General features: G+C 41.1%; 1 protein-coding gene across 3 annotated transcripts in view; it reads right to left on the bottom strand.

Moving 5' to 3' along the window:
• Window positions 1-206: 206 nt before the first annotated feature.
• LPGAT1 (lysophosphatidylglycerol acyltransferase 1) overlaps window positions 207-20,436 on the bottom strand; it is an 84,504-nt gene continuing 64,274 nt past the window's right edge. For all 3 annotated transcript variants that reach the window (XM_047752068.1, XM_047752066.1, XM_047752067.1), the window contains 2 exons: window positions 9,043-9,149; window positions 207-6,445 (listed from right to left, as the gene is read on the bottom strand). In XM_047752068.1, the coding sequence (XP_047608024.1) occupies window positions 6,294-6,445; window positions 9,043-9,149 (259 nt within the window). In that variant the 3' untranslated portion in view covers window positions 207-6,293. The remainder of the gene's footprint in view (window positions 6,446-9,042; window positions 9,150-20,436) is intronic.

Below are 20,436 nucleotides of genomic sequence, written 5' to 3'. Positions count from 1 at the left end.
AATAATAATAATTCCAATTTCCTCCTTTGTAAAACGGGTTTACTCAAACCTAATGAAAAGGATTTTTTCTATGATAGGAGCCTCTTCTCCAGTGGTGAGCAACTCCGCTCCCCAGTCCACTTGTGTGTGTGTATGTTTATACATGATCTGGGTAACTGATTCTTAGTTTATATTTCTCAAGCCTCTGAGAGTTAAGAACCAGGTTATTCAAGTCCTGAGAGGTAAAAATTTATTGAATTATATCATATCAGCATGTTATGATATGGTCACACCGGCTCATACAGCTGACTTTTTCTTATAGCCAAAAGAGGAAATTTTTTCCTTTTAAAAATACATTTTTTTTTTCAGCAAGAAGAAACATTTTCTAAAAACAAACATTTTCATATTAAGTGGAAATTAAAAACGATGGCTTTTGTTTTTTTCCCCCGACTTAGGAAGAATAGGGCTGGTCAGCAATAGATCTCAGAGTGCTTCAAATCTGCTTTCCGGCCTCAGTTTGTTCTTTGTCTTCCACAGAAACCACACGGGGCGGGGGTAGGGGGGTGGAATTACATCCTCACTAAAACAGCAGCCTAAATCCAGATAGAAAAAGAAGAGGTAGACTGAACAGTAACTATTTAACTTATCTGGTAGATTGTGTAAGATATTTAAATACACTGAACATTTTTCAGTGGGATCAAAATTTTCTCCAAATACCTAAACAATAAATGTTTGCAGTGAGTAAAACAAAAGCTTAGAGATGCCTATTATCAGTTTACTTAGTTTTGAGAAATGAAAGCAGGAAAAAAACCCCGAAAACTTGAGAAATACACAAGCTTCCGATGCACTTCAGGAAAGGTTTGCTTTTGTCAATTCTTCAAATCAAAAGCACCCTCTGTAGGGCCAATATTAGCGCTTTCCCACCCTTTAAAGCCACTGCAAAGGTCAGTCATAGGAATTTCCTGAGAGCTGAGGGTTTACTCAACATTAAGAGTTTAAAACAAAAAACAAAAAACAAGCAAGCACAGGGCAGTGGTGTGCTGGAGAGACTGCTCCTACCGGCTCCCTACGACTGACTGTTAAATTTTAGAATTTTGCCAGCAGTTGCTAAACAGTTGTTATTCAAACTAAATTATATAAGCTTGCAATAAGTGCTGAGGCTGACAGTGGTTCACTTTAATGAGTATAATTTGGACAAGGGTAAGACATAGTTTAACAGACTACATATCAGATTGAATGACAATATATTTGAGTAATAAATGGATTAGGAGGAAACTCCGTTTTTCAAATCATAGTTGAATTGTGATCTACACTGGCTACAACAGTTCAGCAAAAATCAAAGCATCGTGGGAGAATCAATTGGCTATGTGGCATTTACAATAAAGTATATTTTATTATTATTTATTGTGTTGTTGTATATCCTTGCTATCAGCAAACGTTATAACAAACTTACATACACTTGTATACATATTTTTTTTTCTCTAGGAGAGCAGACTAGTAAACATTTCCTAGAACGCCACTGGATGGGAAAAATGAGGAAGGAGTGTGGGGAACAGACTTAAAACCAAAGAAGGAAGTACAATGTTTTTTCATTTGGTTTTTCATTTTGCCCTCAGCATCCAACTGCCATGATATTCATCCACAGATGTTAATGCCAAAATATCTCTGGTAAACTACAAATGCCCCCTCCCCAACACTAAGAATTAAAAGCACTTGACTTGAAAAAAAATCAACTTTATTTTTTCTAAGTTTAAAAAAAATAGAACCAGCTATTAATTTGTGTTGAGAAAATGCTTTTTTTTGGTGTTCACACCTAAATGTTTGAAAAGGGGATCTTTACTAAAATAATCCCCAATGCATTCATAAACCAGATCCACATGTGACCAGCCCTTTACAAAATCTAAGTTACAGTTGCCACAGCCTTTACGTACATTCGCATCATACATGACAACATGCAGATACACAAAGAAAGAAAGACGGCTGAAGTAAACATCATGGCATCAGGAAAACGAAAATCCACCTGCATAAAATAAATACAACTCTGTAATAGCTGCAAAGAAAAGGAAAGCACTTAATACAGCAATGGCAGTTCAATGTACAACTGTTTCATTACTCAGTCATGAAATGAGATACTGTAAAATGCATAGTCTCCTTACACGTAAAGAATTTGTGCATCACAGTCATGTGTTCAACAGTTTTACACAATAAAAATAAAGCCATTCAAAATATGTGTGCATACATTGCAACTAGATTACACTTAAAAATTTTTTTTGCTCTTTTAACTGTTTTAAAAAAATATTAAATGTAAAAATCCTCAAGTGGAAATTTTGCAGAAAAACCCTTATTTTGTCTTTCACATGGCTACAGTCACCCTCCGCCAACAGTTAAGCACCCTCAGCTTATCCCCAGGGTCCAGTTCCTAACTGGTGGGGATCAGTGCAAAAGGATTACAATAAAGCACCAACCAGTGACTGATCCAGAGAACACCCGGCCCCTCTGTGACACAGAAATGTCCAATTTAGGTGGTTGTGGTCCCAAACAGATTCGTCCCTATAGCCTCATAAAACGAACAGTGTACCTGCTGCCCAGGACAGCACTGACTCTGCGTTTCCCGTCAACAGATGTAAAATTCATAGCACTACCTTGTGACAAAATGAGACTAACCAAGACTAATGCATCCTTGGTGGACCGGCGCTGGCACGCTCATGATGGCAACTCTGGAGTGAAGTCCTGTGTCGTGGAGAAAGTAACTTTCCTATTCAGCAACGCAAATACAATGGTCTTAAATACAAAAGAATCCCATAAGACTAACCATGATTAAAAACGACCTTCTATGGTAACAACCAGGTCCCGCTAGTTCAGAACAGTCTGTAGGGAAGTGATTGTCAAAAAACGCTACTAAAACAAAACCACCAGAGACGAGTGATGTGAACACAGAATGAAGAGGCATGTTCTTAACGCCGATCTAAGCGACACCACGCTGATGTTCTGAGGTTCACATCTGGTGACTGAACATTTCATTTTCACAAAAAGGCTTGAGAAAACTTACAACACCATCAACTCTTGATTTTTCATGGATTCCTCCTCTAGCCCAGGGATTTTTCAGGGTTTTGTTTCTTCTTCCTGAAGCTGTCTTTCCAAATCTTTTCACTACTCATTTACAGTCATAAATATACATAGGCAAGAGAAACTAATAAACAACTCAAATTATGTCTTTAAATTAATAGGCATCCCCAGAAGAAAATGAAAGTTGGGTAGGAAGAAAAATTCAAACTCCTAAATACAATTAGATTTTTGGCATATGATGACCCATTACTGGATTAACTATCCAGTAATTTCTAGTTCTTTTACTGTAGAAAATTAAGGGTTGTTGCAATATTAAAAATCTAATAACATGACAGATCTGAACTCACAGCTGGCTTTAAAAAAAATCTACTCTTTAGATTCTCAACTCAGTTGTCACCCAAAACATCATTTTTCATTCTGTAATTTTTCTTTACCTTCTAGTGGCGTATAGGTTTCTCCACAATATACATCTACATCTCTCAACACCAATAATAGTTTCTGAAGTCAAGAGCAAACTGCTGGAGTGGTCACCGCGCCTGCCCGTGGCCAAGCAGATGCTCCATCCCGGTGACTCACTGAGACCAGGATCCGGCAGGGAGTTCTCACCCCTCTCTGCTGTGTGAATCTACGCAGATCAGCTGACACCAAGCAGTCCTGAAATTCTATAAGCTACTGGCATACAACTGGCACAGTTTTATCTTCTTTCCCCTTTGACAAAATGCATATTCCCTAAACAACCTTTGACCTCACCTTGCAAAGAAAATACAAATTAGGGCTTTTCATTCAGTTCTGTACAGTGGCATATTGCTGCTTCCCTGATGGCCATATAAAAATGATTCTCTCTTTACACATTCCCGAGCAAACAGGAGAACTCTAGTTACTGATAAAGAAAGCACTTGTCAATGCTCTTGAGCAAATATATTTTTTTGCCAACAGAAGGGAGAGAACATGTTGATAAAGAACCCAAGAGGGAGAGGGTAGATCAAATATACATCTATTTACAACTCACAGATCTTCAAAAATTAACTCACACATCAACGAGTCAAAGACTGCGGAAACGACTGCGCTAAGTAAAGCATCTTGCAGACCCGTCTGTTCAATGCGTGCAGCCTGTTGAACGAGATCATGTTCCTTTGGAGCTCCGTGATGGCAAAGCGGCCCTGAAGCGCATCGGCATATGCAGGTATATGATATGCATTTCTTGCTCTTCCTTTTTTGGATAGAATTGGCCACTCTACCCATGGCTTGTTCAGTGACGAGGAAAAGGTTTATGAGCTACGACTGTGTGTGCCACACTCAGGAGTGAGCATCTTATCCCCAGAAGGCGGACTAATCTCTCAAACGAACAATTTCAATTCATCTTGTAATCGAGTCGTGTTTGCTGGGCCTCAAAGAGAAGCATCTTCAAGCTTCGATCGGGCTTCCTATCACCAACCATGATAAACTGTACCTCTAAACTGAGATTGGCTGCACTGACTCACTGTCACTGTCAAACACGAATCGCAAGGCGTATTAGATTTCCAAAAAATTGCATCTTACAACAACCGTTACCGGACCAAACACATGAACACGGGCCTCTGCTTTTCCCCAGCAGCAGCCTGAGAGTCAAGGAGGTATTTCAGGCAATGCATCACTCGCTTTCACATCGGCACTGAATTAAGCAAAAGATGAAGCTGCCGTGGGCTTTTATTTGGTGTTGCTTTGCCTTTCCCACATAACTGGGAGAAAATTCACATCTTTCCAGTTTTTTTTTTTTTTTTGGTTTATTTAAAAATAAAAAACAATAACCTTTATTTTTATCTTTTGGCCTACGTCTCAAAATCGTCATTTGTATGATTAGCGACAACAGGGGATCTACAATGCTCACAGAGAACTACACTGACTGTTTAGGGTCTAAAGAAGCACAGAGGCCCAAACCAGAAAACATACTCTGTCCCAGCACCGGGAGGGCAGGAGACGGACGGACGCTGCGCCAGCGCTTTTTGAGAAAAGTTTGGTTCTACTGTGAGGTAAATCATGCAAGCACAGAGGCAAAAAAAAATGTTCTCTAGAAATGGAAATTTGACTTTCTCCTTTTTTCCCAAAGCACTGGAAGAGCCCAAGAATCCTCTCTGCTGGCCTCTCTCCTGGTCACAGCCCTCGGACACGGGTGGCCCCTCCCCGTGCTCACGGGACTCGGGTTCTGGGGACACCAAGTGAGAACACATCGCCGTCTTAGGACCGTGCAGAGCTCTTATTTTTCTAACAAACTAGCCTATTTCGCCTTAAGTGGATCATTTAATCAGTTTATATTAATTTGTTTCAACCATCCCCAAATGTATGTGATGCGAATATGCTAAATGGAGGGAAAAAAGGACAGAAGCCTCAGGCGGGACCCAGTGCAGGTGGCGCTGGACCGGACGCCTCTCAGGAATCCTACTCCCTGATGATGCTTGGGTTTGTTTTCAGGCTATGGTACTAATCCTCTGCTACCTATGCATCTGATAAAAGTGCATTTTGTAAAAGACAACTGCCAACCCATGATACGCCTTCTATAGACAAAGAGAAATCCAGGGACACCCCCAGCCCCACCCCGTGGACAAGAGCAAGCACACGTGCACGTCGCGCTGGCACTGGACTGGGCTGCTCTTTTTGAAGCACACGTTCTAGTACCGGAATATGTCCAGGGGACACTGCTCTCCCCCAGAGCACGCTGGACACCGAACCTCCCGGAGCCGCGGAGGACAGGGGTGCCACTGCAAACGGGGCAGTGGTTCTTCGGAAGGTGCCAAGAAGCTCACCTCAAGGCTGCCAGGAACACAGCAAGATCGGGGGGGTGGGGGGGGTGAGGGCATGCCAAGGCACTGCCCGATCGAGACCGCTAGCTCAGAGGAACGGACGCGTACAACTTTCTGCACTGGAACTAGATTATCAGGCATATCTGGTGGCAAGAGAATTTCTCCAGAGTCCTCTAGGATGATTTTACGATTTCTTTTTCTCCGAATGTGATGTTGGCTTAAATGTGTAGTAGAGTGTACCTTTTTAAAACGTGAAAAGTTCTTAAAACATTATTAATTAGCAGGTCATTATATTATTGATCCTCATTTTAGTAGAGTTTTAAAACATCCCAAAGGGGGATAAATATTAATCCATCCATTGAATTTTCTTTGCTTTTTTTTTTTTTTATGTTCTGATTTGCCCATGTAAAATGATGCACGCTTATGAAAGTCTAAATTCCTATGGTACCTTGACAAGTCCAAGTGAATTTCCTAAAACAGGCAATGGTAAAAATACTGAAAGATGCTGTACCACATATAGCCCGACAAAAACGCAAAAGACTGTATGAGAAATATCCACATATTGCTGAGGGTCATCGCCCTGGAAATAGCTTCTTTATGGCCTTTGGCAGGTGGAAAAGCCCCTAAAAGACAAGACAGAAATATTAATTTGTTTTATTGTGGTGATAGGTGTCCTAGAGTAAAAGTTGAACATCTGTTTATATAGTTTTTGAAGCATCTTCTGTGACTTCTTTTTGCTCTTAAAGAGAGACACCTTTTTTTTTTTTTTTTTTTGTCTTTTCAGGCCTCACCCTTGGCATATGGAAGTTTCCAGGTTAGGAGTCGAATTGGAGCTGCACCTGCAGCCCTACACCACAGCCACAGCAACGCCAGATCCCAGCCATATCTGCAACCTACACTGCAGCTCAAAGCAATGCCAGATCCTTAACCCACTGAGTAGGGCCAGGGATCAAACCCGCGACCTCAGGGATACTAGTTGGGTTCCTTACCACCGAGCCGCAATGGGAACTCCAGAGAGATAGCATTTGAAATGCAGTTTTCAAACTGTGAAACCCTTTCCTGCCTCTAAGCCTCTACCTTTATTCTCTGCCTGGAATGTGCCTCCTCGTCGTTGTCCTCGTCCTGGCAGTGAAGGGCAGGCTCACTGCGTTCTTCCAGCGGCAGAAAAAATACCGCTGGTCTTCCCTCCCCCACCAGCCACTCTCATTTCCTTCTTGGCGCTTGCCGCAATCTGTATTGATCCCAAGCTATCTTTTCTTTTTTCCTACAGACTGGTTTACTCTCTGTCTCCTGCTGGGGTATCTACTGCAGGAGAGCAGGCGGTCTGGCTGCCTTGTTTTCCACTGGGTCCTTATAGATTTCCGCAATGACCAGAACACGGGGAGTGTGAGATCAAATAAATAATTTCCACAACAGCACAACTTAGACTGACTCTTCTATTTACAAATTAAGTATTTTGCCACAAAAGGTGTTGTAAACTACTGATATTATTTGCAAGAGGCAATATGGTTTCCGGACTGTATCTTAATAATGAAAAGGAGAAGCACCAAGTAAACAGGTGTCTTTAAATTCTTTTCTGGAAAGGAGAGCTAGACCCCTCGGAGGCACATGCCCGGGGTCATTCTGAAAACACTCTTTGGTATTTTAAACAGTCTTTGTCCGTGCTGATAATCCCCCAGGGTAAGCTGATTCAGGAGAGGATTTGCTTCTCACAATTTGCAGAGAACACTTTTAAGTTTCAAGGTCTATTTTGCAAACAGCGCTCTTAAAAAGAGGTTTCCATTTTTGCTGCTACTATTTAGGCTGAATATCATAAAGAGATTGAGGGTGAAAAAGATGAGAAAGCTTGCTAGCCTCTTATGCATCTTAACCTCTTATACTTGACGCCTTCTTATCCATCCATCCTGTCTTATCTTTACAGAAAATTCTAGAGTAAGACCCAGAATGCACACAGCGGAGAGGAGCATCTTGCTCAATGAGTCTTACTGGGAACTCTAACAGTATACACGGTGTCCCACTCAGGCCATTTTCAGTTGCATTGGTCCAAGGCCCCAGGCTCAGACAGTTAAGGTGAGGAAGGAATCCTACTGAGGACGAAGGGCAACAATCCTAAACACAAAGACATGAGCTTTCCCGGTAATTAACAGTATCAGCCTCGCTTATCAGTATTAGACCTCTGACAGTCAGATTTAACATCTACTTTAATTCTGTTTCAAAAAAATCTAAGTGGGAAGAAAATTGGGCCTCTAAAACCCAATCTAAAACCCCCAGGGCTGTCCTCAGACCTGGGACAAGTGTCTCTATCTTTTGATCCCTGCAATAAAGAAAATAGGCCAACAGCTATCTGTGAAAGCACGCTGGTGTGCTTGGTGTGCTACCGACACGTGAATTTCCTGCTTTTCTAACTTCCTTTCTTCCTCCCTCTCTCCTCCTCCCCTCCTGTGTCTTTTTCACTGCCTTGTAAAACATACAGAATAGCATATAGAGACTACTGAGTATAGAAAAGGGATCTCAGGGCAAACAGACTTTTTTCTCCCTTGGAGAAAAATATAATAATGTTGAATCCATGAAAATTTAAAACGTTAATCCCTCGGCATAAAGAAAAGAATACGCATGTGAAAATGCCGTTACAAATGATCTGAAATGCCTGCAAGGTGATAGATAGCATTAGTGAAACGATCAAGTGCAATGCCAAAACGTGAATGATAGTTGCTATTTCATAGAACAGGCCATACAATCGTAGCTGTGTAACTGCAAAGTCTCCCACAGACTGTGTACTCTCTTGAACTAGATCCATTTAGTCAACGTTTTCCTCATTATTTGATCTTTTCACACTAGCTGATGAAGATCGTGAATAAACTTAACTTTGTCTTTATGAAAATTCTAAGCTGAAATTCATTTTTTAAAAAAAGTTTTATGGCTATATCCACGGCATAGCCAGAGGTCAAATCCTAGCCACAGCTGTGGCAACGCTGGATCCTTTCAACACTCTGAGCTTGGCCAGGGATCAAACCTACATCGAGGCAGCAACCTGAGCCGCTGCAGTTGGATTCTTAACCCACTGTGCCACAGTGGGATCTCCTAAACTGAAATTCTTAAATACAGAAATACTTTGATTCCTTTAGGGTGTTTGAAGAATTAAAAAAATGGTTCTCTCTCCTAAAGTACATCTTGAAACTATCAGTAACTTCAGCAATGTGCGTAATAGGTTTCTGTGTACCTGTTTCATAAAAATGTGATAAGAGGTCCTCTTTTTCAATAAAACGTTGATAGAGCCAGTTGGAAAGGTCATCAGTCTCTAGGGGCACATCTTTAATTGGAAAGATCCTGTTAAGAGTCAGAAAAAAAAGCAGAAACTGTTTTAATTCAGAAGTCACAATCATTCGGAACCACAACTTAGCTTTAGATTATCCTGCAACTATGGATGATTATTGAGAAATACCTGTCTTCCCATGTTTGTAGGTTTAAGTAGGTTTTTGGAAGGAAGTGTTTAAATGCACAACACACTGAGAATTTTCAAACACTGGGTCAAATGATGCATCTTAGCAATGTTGTTTTGGTGAGTATGTCTGTGAACCAGATAGCATTTGCCTAAATTGGTGCCCTTTTGCTAATTACATCAGAGATACTGGTTCATGAGCAAGGCCAACTCTTACTGCCTGGGCACAGTTGCTGGAACACGATTCTGAAGATTCTGTGACCATGTCCTTGCTGAACAGGAGACTGGCTGGGATGATGACAGATCTCTACCCACGGCAAGTGAGAACAGAGACGGGCAGCCTGAGTAAGGGCTAGAAGTGACCTTCAAAAAGGGTTTCTTTCTAATTTTGAGGGGGAGGGTGTTCTTTTTTTTTTTCTCTTCATCAAAGGTATAAAGGTACAGTTTAAAAAGTCTGCAAAAGGTTTGTCTGTATGAAAACTGCAATTCCCTTCCCTCTGCCCTTTGCTTCTCCCTCCCCAGAGGAATTGATTTTTAACCTCTTGATACTTATTGCCGTATTATTTCTTCTTCAGTGGACGGCCTACCTCCTGAGCACTGACAGTGAGGATTAGGCTCCTTCCTCTTCTTAGCCCCTCCCCCCCATCCTCCCCAAGATCCCAGTGCAGGTGTGTGCAGGGTCGTCTTCATCACCGCAACTGACATGGACATCACTACAATCACGTAACTATATCCAAACAGAGTCAAATGCAGTAAAATCATCGCCACTTTACTTTTCCTACCCAATTTTTGTTCTCTCTAGATTGAGCAATTGCATTGTTTTCTATGTATACATAACTAATTCAACCACCAACTCTGGACCAGTTGTCTAAAATCAATTCTCTAGCTCTGATCTGCAGACTCTTCTTTCGAGGGCCAGATAGAAAGTATTTAGACTTTGCAGGCTATTAAGATCAACTATTTGACTCTGCTTTGTAGTGCAGCCATAAACAAGGTATAAAGGAATTAGTATAGTTGTGCTCAAATAAAAAAAAAATTTTTTTTTTTGGTCTTTTTGCCTTTTGTAGGGCCGCTCCCTCGGCACGTGGAGGTTCCCAGGCTAGGGGTTGAATCGGAGCTGTAGCCACTGGCCTACACCAGAGCCACAGCAGCGCCAGATCCAAGCCTCGTCTGTAACCTACACCACAGCTCAGGGCAACGCTGGGTCCTTAACCCCCTGAGCGAGGCCAGGGATCGAACCCACAACCTCATGGTTCCTAGTCCGATTCGTTAACCACTGAGCCACGATGGGAACTCCTTTTTTTTTTTTTGGTCTTTTTGCCTTTTCCACAAATAGAATTTTATTTAAAAAACAGGCAGTGGGCCAGCTTGACCTATGGTCTAGATCTCCTCTCAAGATACTCACATGCATCAGATATTCTTTCAAGTTCACCTTCCTGAGGAAATTTCCCCCCGATTCTAAATGTGCTGCCTGTAGTTTTCATCCTGCAAAGGCCCTTCCCCATTATCCAGGTGACGCTCGGTACCGCTCACATGGACTCGGTGTTGCCTACATCTCACGTCGTCCTCCTTCTGAACTGATTCCACAATTGACAGAGTACATCCTCCAGCAGTTTCTTGAGAAAGGGTACTCGAAGTCGTGCATTTCTGCCAGTGTATTTTCTCTTGTCCTCATAATTTGGTTGATAATTTGACTAGATGTAGGAGTCAGGGTTAGAATTCATTTTCTTCCATCTGTCTTTTTGCCCTCCTTTCTGGGAGATCTCTTATTTAATTTCAAACTTTTTTTTTTTACTGAGTTTTACTTCCTTTACCATAGTTTCTAAGAGCTTTCTGAGTGTTTCTTTTTTATAGAATGAATTATTATTGAACTATCTTTTTTTTTGGGGGGGGGGCCACGCCAGCAGCACATGGAAATTCCTGGGGCCAAGGATCAAATCCAAGCTGCAGCTGCCACAGAGCACAATGCTGGATCCTTAACTCACTAAGCCACAGCAGGAACTCCTATTGTTGCACTACCTTATCTCTCTGAGAATCTCATCTCTTTGAGAATCACAATGCGGATTTTTTTTTTTTTTCTTTTTACACCTGCAGCATAAGGAAGTTCCCAGGCTAGCGGTCAAATCGGATTTATAGCTGCCAGCTTATGCCACAGCCGCAGCAACACAGGTTCCAAGCTGCATCTGTGACCTACACCACAGTTCACCGCAACACTGGATCCTTAACCTACTAAGTGAGGCCAGGGATCAAACCCACGTCCTCACGCACACTAGTTGGGTTCGTTACTGCTGAGCCACAGCAGGATCTCCCCCTACGTTTTTATAGATATTTTCATTATCATTCTGCTAAAAATATTTTCTATTTCATTACAATCTCTTAATACATGGTAAACATTAGATTCCTCTTATTCCTTATTGATGGACAGTTTCTCATCTTTTATTATAAACAATGAATGACACTGTGCATATGTCCATTCATATATGTACAAGTATATAGGAGACAATTCCAGAAGTAAAATTGCTAATTCAAAGGTTAAATGTATTAGTAATTTTGAAAGACGTTGCTACCCTGTCTTCATAAAGATTATACCAGTTTATATACCCACTATCAATTTATGAAAATGCCTCTCCAGAAAGATTTCTAAAATAGAGAATAACACAGTCAGAAGGCTCTGATTTAGCAGCAGAGGACGGCTGGCAGTGTTTCACAACTGGAATGTGCCAGCTGGGGAATATTTTGGGGAATCCTTACATGAGCTCTCTTAAAGAAGGTAGATAGCGGGAGTTCCCTGGTGGCTCAGTAGGTTAAGGATCCGGTGTTGGTTACTGCTGTGGCTCTGGCTACTGCTGTGGTACAGGTTTGATCCCTAGCCTGGGAACTTGTACATGTTGCAGGTGCAGACAAAAACAGACAAACAAACAAAGAGGTTTCCAATATGAATCTTAATAAAAATATTCTGACTCACACAGATAAACATAATTAAGTACTGCCATGTGATTTCAGAGCCTACATGGACCATCATTTTGGTACAATGTAGTACTGCTCTAAAAGTAAAAGGCTACAGAAGTGAACAGAGGCATACTGAAGAGCAAAATCCATTCTTTCGCCTCTAAAAATTCATTCGATACTTAGCTTTCATCTTCCTGTGACTTTTAATATCCATTAAAATAAAACGACAGGAGTTCTGCTTCTTGTAATTGCAGAGTAGTTCACATGTAATAGTTATAAGCTCTGGATGGGGAGTTCCCGACATGGTTCAGTGGAAACAAATCTGACTAGCATCCATGAGGAAGCAGGTTTGATCCCTGGCCTTGCTCAGTGGGTTAAGGATCTGGCGTTGCCGTGAGCTGTGGTGTAGGCTGCAGACGAGGCCCGGATCCTGTGTTGTTGTGGCTGTGGTTTAGGCCAGTAGCTACAGCTCTGATTCGACCCCTAGCCCGGGAACCTCCATATGCCATGGGTGTGGCCCTCAAAACACACACACACACACACACACACACACACACACACACACACACACACACACTGGATAAAATGCAAAAAGCCATTAGTATGAGGCACTGGAGAGTGACCACAAGGAGGCAGCTATTGAAGGAGAGTCAACACCTGGCACACAGGAATGGCACTGAGCGAGTTTTCCATTTTTTACAGCTTTTTAACTGAGAATAGTTCCCAGTGAGTGCCACGCAGAACATGTAGTCTTCCTGGCTGAAGACTCAGAGGACAGGGATTAGGGCAACTGTAGCAGCTGGAAAGTGAGTAATCCTGGAAAGAAGCAAAAGCACTGAGTGGGAGCCACGACTTGCAAGTATGATCCCTAATCAAACCCCTGGGTGACCCCTGAACTATGTACGTTCTGGGCAAACTGGCAGAATAAAGCCAGCACGGTCTGGGCACAAGGGAGATGCCCAGAGCTATACAAGAAATTTAACTATTTGGGAAATGTAATCACTTGTTTCTTTTTGTTTTTCTAAATTAAATATCTTTAAATATTTGGATTTTTAGGAAAGTCAGTTAATGTCATCCTGATATTACAGGAATGTTTTGTTTGCTTTGTTTGCTTCTTCCATGGAAATGTTCTTTTTTTAAAAAAAGGAAGAAAAAAACTGAAAAATAGTTGATTCAGGGAATGTAGAGTTAAAAATTAAAAAGTCAATAATTTGTAATACCATTCATTTTTAAAATAAAATTTAATTTTTACTTTTAGATAATTTAATACTGTCTTAACATAGTTTTGTAATATAAGTAAAACTTTTTTTTTTTTGTCTTTTTGCCATTTTCTTGGGCCACTCCTGTGGCATATAGGGGTTCCCAGGCTAGGGGTCGAATCGGAGCTGTAGCCGCCGGCCTAAGCCAGAGCCACAGCAACGTGGGATCCGAGCCGTGTCTGCAACCTACACCACAGCTCACAGCAACGCTGGATCCTTAACCCACTGAGCAAGGCCAGGGGTTAAGGCCAGCCGTCAACCTCATGGTTCCTAGTCGGATTCGTTAACCACTGAGCCACAACGGGAACTCCCTATAAGTAACACTTTTTAAACTCCTTATCTCTACCATACTGAATATGGTCAAATAGTTTGGGAAATTATTTGCATTATTCTTTAGCCTCTAAAAGTATACTATTTCTGTTAATAGAAAAGCAGGTCCAATCAACCTAAGGATAACTTAGCAGAGCCACATTCAAAACATCTTTATAAGGATAAAAGGGACATTAAAAATAAGGCTGAATGAAAGAGAGGAAGTTTGGGTTTATCAATTGAACTTCTGAAAGAATGTGGTGAGATTGGCGATGTGTCTATCGCTTTAAATGGGATGAGGCTGGGGGTGGGGCTGTTTTGACAGAAAACCTACCCTACCTTCTGCCTAGAATAGCTTGGACATTCTCTTGCCTTAGGAGACAGCCAGCAGGGCAGACCAAATGCTCCCTCAAGAGCCATCTACCTCTATTACTCTCCTTGTTTGGTCAGCATGGGATTAAAATATTAAAAAGACTAATCTCCTAACATGGCAGGCTGTCAAATGCACTGAGTACTGGTCCTCTTGGAATCAAATAAAAGGAGCTCTTGTGGTATATAAATAAATAAATCACAAACAAATCTTTCCACTATCAATAGCTATCCTAATGAGAAACTAGCTCCCAACTTTTGAGAAGCAAAAATTCTTACTGGTAATCCAGAACAGGCTCCTAAACACAGAGTATTCCACCCAAATCCACACAATTGGATTTAAGAGCACTAGATTATACTTTCAAAAAGAAGATGCTTGGTAGATGGAATGTCTAAACATTCTCAGGAGAATATGTGATTTTCATGTCACAAATATTACAAGATGGGAGCTTACAAACGACATGGCTCAACCTTTGGTTCAATTATGCCAACTACGTGCTAGGAGCTAATAATAATAAGCACTGAAGAAGGTAAACAGTTTGTGCTTTCTAAAGCTTCATAATCTAGCAGAGGGATAACAAAGCAAATAATCTAAAACCAGAGCAAGGTAAATGTTATACAAGGAATTTAAAGAACTTCTGCGTAAGTTTAAATGCGGGGATGTGCGTGTCTACTTATGACACAGGATTCCAGGAAAAGGCAGCACTTGAGTTGGCCCAAAAGAGTAAGTAGGATTGAAAAGACTTAAAAACCATTTTTTAAAGAGTAACGACATGCATATAGTTTTCAAGGGTCAGAGTACTACCAGGTGCACAATGAAAAATAACAGACCTATTTTTTCCCTTCTCAGACACCTACTAGTCAGACCCAGTCCCTCCCCGCTTCCTCCTGCTGCTCACCTCCACGTTGCCTATAAACACGCTCATACCACTGTCTCTAGGTTATTCAACTTAAAGGGTAGTCACTGACCTCCTACTAGGAACATAAGGGCGTGGCTCTCTTCCACCTGTGCCCTCTGCTCCCCTGGCCTCCCCCTCCTCTCCTACAGTTAATAATGCCTCCTCAGGGCCAACGCTGTCCTTTGTAACTATGCTTATTAGTTTATGTTCTGTTTCTTTTCTTATGAGTCCATTTCCTCTAGCAGACCGTGCTATACTCTCTCTGCACACCCTCTGTGTAAAACCAGTGCCCGCTCCTTTGTGGGAACTAAGTTTGCTAAACTAAGTTAAATTCAGAGTAACCTGCTGGCATAACACTTCATGAGGTGCCGTCTCTAGACAGCCATCAATACTATGGGCACCGTTAACTGATACCACCAGGGCTAGGGTGACAAGAATAATGCATAAATGTGCTGGGTAACTTGTCACCAAAAGTAGATTTATGGACAAGAACAGATTCTGTCAAGTTGAACTTATGGGACTGTCTCCCAGCATTCAATTCCCAGAAGTTTTGTTTGAGCCACTGTCCTTGGGTAGGGTGCCCAGGCTTCATCTTCAACATATCAAACATATTTATAGCTTCCTTATGGATCTACTAGAACGGTTTGGTTTGGTTTTGTTTTTTTAAAAAACCACTCATTTATCTAAAAAAAAAAAAAAAGAATCCAGCAACTCAAATATGAACTTTTACCTCTTTTAATACAGGGATCAACCAAGACTCTACGGCAGCAAATCTAGGGTCATGGAGGAGAGAACTGTGAGTGACTTTAAGGCCTGGGAAGAAAGTGGGATGGGAAATACTGAGCACCTAGGCCACTGCTCCCTTCACAGTCAAGGTCAATTGCCCTGGTAACTCTTCCCCTTGAGTCCTGCCCCCCTGCCTTTTTTGGCCACACCCACAGCATGAGGAAATTCTGGGGCCAGGGATCTGCCACCACTGCAGTGACAACACCAGATCCTTAACCTGCTGAGCTATGAGGAAACTCTATGCCCTGCTCCTTAAAACAGTTAAAGCAAACCGACATGCCACCTAAGGGTATAAACAACGAGACAGCATTGCTTATACCTCAAACTTATTTCTCATAACTCTATTCATGCTACATCCTTTGAGCCACAAATGCTTGCTGAATGAACTGAATTACTCCGCCAGCAAAACACAACACTGGGATATTTATTAAGAGAACCACTATTATGCTTTCCATGAGTCTAATGACTTTTAAAATTTTTTCTTAAGACTTCATTTTTTAGGGTAGTTTAAGATTCATGGCAAAACTGAGGCGAAGGTATAGAGACTTCTCCATCTCTCCCTAATGACTTTTTAAATTTTTTTATTCTGAAATAATTTCAAGCTCGAAGAAAAGTTACAAAAACAGTGCAAAGGATCTATATGTACACTTCACCCAGATTCTCCAAATATCATTATTTCCCATATTTATCACTTTTGGAGAGTAAGTTCCAGATAATGTATCCCATAAATACTTCTGTGTGCATTTTTGAGAAGAACAGTCTCTTATATAACCAGGGTGCAATGACTAAAACCAGGAAATGAACATAGATACTATTATCTAATCTACAATCTACAGATTTCATTCAGATTTTGCCAAATGTCCCATTAATGCCTATAACAAAAAAGAAAAAAAAAGAAACAAAGGAATACGAAAAAGAAGCAGCAAAAACTACTGTCATAAAAAAAAGAACAAAATAATGCCATTTGCAGCAACATGGATGCAACTAGAGATTCTCATAGTGAGTGAAGCAAGTCAGAAAGAGAGAGAGAAATACCATATATCACTTATATGTGGAATCTAAAATTTGGCACAGATGAACCTATATAAGAAACAGAAACAGACTCAGAGACATAGAGAACAAACTTGTGGTTGCCAAGGGGCAGGGGGAGGGAGTGGGATGGATGGGGAGTGTGGGGTCAGCAGGTGCAAACTATTACATTCAGAATGGATAAGGAGGTCCTACTGTGCAGCACAGGGAACTATAATCCAATCTCTTGGCGCAGACTATGATGCAAGATAATATAAGAGAGGGAATGTATATATATGTATGACTGGATCACTTTGCTATACAGCAGAAATTGGCACGACATTGTAAATCAACCATACTTAAATAAAAATAAAATAATAAAAGGAAAGAAACAACGAGAAAAAGGTAAAATGCTTTAGGAAGAGAAGTAGAGCAGTGAAATAAATAAGTACCAATATCAATAAAGGGAATATTTAATAAGCAAATACACTCTAGATAAAAAGCTGTGACATCTGAGCTAGGCAATGGCATTTAGATAAGAAGAGGGAATAGAAACAAACATTGCAGAGGTACCTTTCATAGGAACTGGCAGCTGAATTTGAGAGAGAGGATAAAATTTACAAGGGGAAGCGTCAGAGAACTCCAAAACTTTCATTCTGGGTGAGGGCAGAATGATGGTAACATAAACCCCAACTGGAAAGCTGGCAAAAACAAGTTTGTGTGAAGGAAAAAGAGCTCAGTTCTACATCTATTGGGTTTGAAGAAGCAAGAGGGGATCCCGGTGGAGGAAAGGGAATAAAGTGAGGGTTTGGACCTTGGGAGGAAGACTGAGAGCGAGAGGTACATGCACCAGGAGCCACGTCTACACACTCCCCACTATGAACTCAACCTGTTATTGCCTCCACAGGGGGAAAAAGAGGACAAAAACGGTATCCCAGCGAAGGTTTGTGTTAAGTGTGTGTGTGTGTGTGTGTATTTTCCCATATTAAATGGAAGGTTAGACAAAAAAAAACCAGCCAGGCTTTCCACTTCTCAGAATCAAACCAATGACTGTAAGTAACTCAAAGATAAACAGTGATCAGTGAGAGCTATGCTTAACCATTATTCCATTAAAAATTTATACTTTAAGAATTTTTTTTTAATTTGGGGGACATTATACCATCATACTTCCAACAAAACTTAATTAGAAAACAAAAAGTATGTTTTGAATACCAGTGGCAGTCACTGTGCTTGACCCTGGAGAAAGCGGAACGTGCAAAAGCCATAGTGAGCCTCCAGAGGGCGGAGGAGGTGGGGAGAGAGAGCGCTTCACTTCCGAAGCTTATTACAGTTCTCCAAATCATATTCTGTCCAGATTCATAGATTGAAAATAACTTAGTAAATTAGATTTTAGGTTATGTCTCGGTTCCTTATTATGTTAACAGTAAAAAAAAAATTTCTTTCATATATAACTTCTTATAGACATTTGAGAAGAAATCAAGCATATCTTCTAATGAGAAGATGGAGATTTTATCTTATTTGCTATGATGATTCGCCTCTTTCAAACCTTCAACTTAACGTTGTATTTCTAAACTACAGAAATACAGAGTTCAATCCGTAATAGTCAAACCTCAAGACCACTTCTTCAATGTATTCCTCATCCTGAATGGTGCCGAACTAAAATGTTTTGTTCTCTTAAAGAAAAGGGGGGAAAAAAAAACCACTGGTGCAGAAAAGAAAAAAGAACTTGGGGTTGGTGAACATTGATAAAAACAGCCAAATGGAACTAAAAACTTGAAAATTAAATTTAATATGTAACTTTCCATTTTCCATCTGGCAGCTTTGAAGAGTGGCTTATGACTAACACATCCAGTCTTTTCCAGAGAAGAGCTAGGATACAGAGGCAAAGCAGTAGAAAACAAGAGATGATAAGAAAGGCAGAAGGAAGAAGTCATTCGTCAGTAAGGAGAGGCGAAATGAGCATCAGAAGCGGTGACAGAGAAGAGGCCCAGATTAGGAAAAACTAAAGAGAGGTCACTGCTTCCTTCTGCGAGGGGGAAGAAAAGCCACTTTCAGTTCAAGAGGCAATCTTGGCCTCACTCCCAAATGAGTCATTGCGTGGCAGGGGCTGGGCTCAGGGTGCTAAAGCTCTGTCTAAGTCTGCATCGTTAGGGCCTGGCGTCTATCACTTAGGTGGGGACCACTTTCGAGTGACAGTTACTGGGAAAAGGTGACGGAACTTGGCCTTCATTATTCTGAATAACTTTATATTAATCACAGTCTACTTTATTCTAACTTTTTTACTTAAAAAGTATTACTTTAGAAATTTAAGCCTCTTAAAGCTTACTTTTAAATTATGGACTAAACACTAGAATACGAAAATCTAAAACTATCTATGAGACGAGCATCTCAATACTTTGGCTTATAGGGGTAAAAATCTATTTGGTATCTATTAAATGGTATGCATTTAAAATGTGAACTTATTAAATTCTTATAACTATCTGGTGAAAATGCTTTTGTTGCAATTACTCAAATGATTATTAAACCAAAATTTTAAATTCTGTGGATAATTTCTTTTTTCAATTAATTTTTTTTTGTCTTTTTTTTTGTTGTTGTAGTTTTTGTTGTTGTTGCTGTTGCTATTTCTTGGGCCGCTCCCGAGGCATATGGAGGTTCCCAGGCTAGGGGTTGAATCGGAGCTGTAGCCACCGGCCTACGCCAGAGCCACAGCAACGCGGGATCCCAGCCACTGCGTCTGCAACCTACACCACAGCTCACGGCAACGCCGGATCGTTAACCCACTGAGCAAGGGCAGGGACCGAACCCGCAACCTCATGGTTCCTAGTCGGATTCGTTAACCACTGCGCCACGACGGGAACTCCTCAATTAATTTTTTATTGAAGAATTAATATATTCACATTGTAACAAAACAAAAAAAAAGCTTCAATTAGTACAAAGAAAAGATTCCCTCTCTCCCCAGAGGCATTCATGGCCAACAGTTAATACCAACCACTCAGCAGTCACTGTGCTGCCTTCTTTTGAGGGGTGAGGGGAGGAGAACAGAGGAGAGGTAGAAATTATTTTTTTAATCTTGTTTAAGTGCTCCATGCCATATATCTAACCAAATTATAACTAAGGCTTTATTAAACTGGCTTTAAGATACCTCCCAGTTTCAGAGATTTTTATTTATTTATTTATTTATTTTTAGGGCTGCACTTGCAGCATATGGAAGTTCCCAGGCTAAGTGTCAAATTGGAGCTACAGGTGCTGGCCACAACCACAGCCACAGCCACACTAACTTGGGATCCGAGCCACATCTGTGACCCATGCCGAAGCTTGCAGCAGTGCCGGATGTTAACCCACTGAGCAAGGCCAGAGATTGAATCTGGATCCTCACAGAGACTAGCTGGGTTCTTAACCTGCTGAGCCACAATGGAAACTCCCAGAGGCTTTTTTTTTTTTTTAAATGGCCGCACCTGTGGCTTATGGAAATTCCAAGGCCAGGGACTGAATCTGAGCCACAGCTGTGACCTACACTACACTGCAGCTCTGGCAGCGCTGGATCCTTTAACCCACTGCACTGGGCCAGGAATCGAACCTGAGCTTCCACAGTGACC

Source organism: Phacochoerus africanus, chromosome 11, assembly GCF_016906955.1.
Source record: "Phacochoerus africanus isolate WHEZ1 chromosome 11, ROS_Pafr_v1, whole genome shotgun sequence".
NCBI lineage: Eukaryota > Metazoa > Chordata > Mammalia > Artiodactyla > Suidae > Phacochoerus > Phacochoerus africanus.
This window is presented reverse-complemented; position numbering and strand designations above follow the sequence as displayed.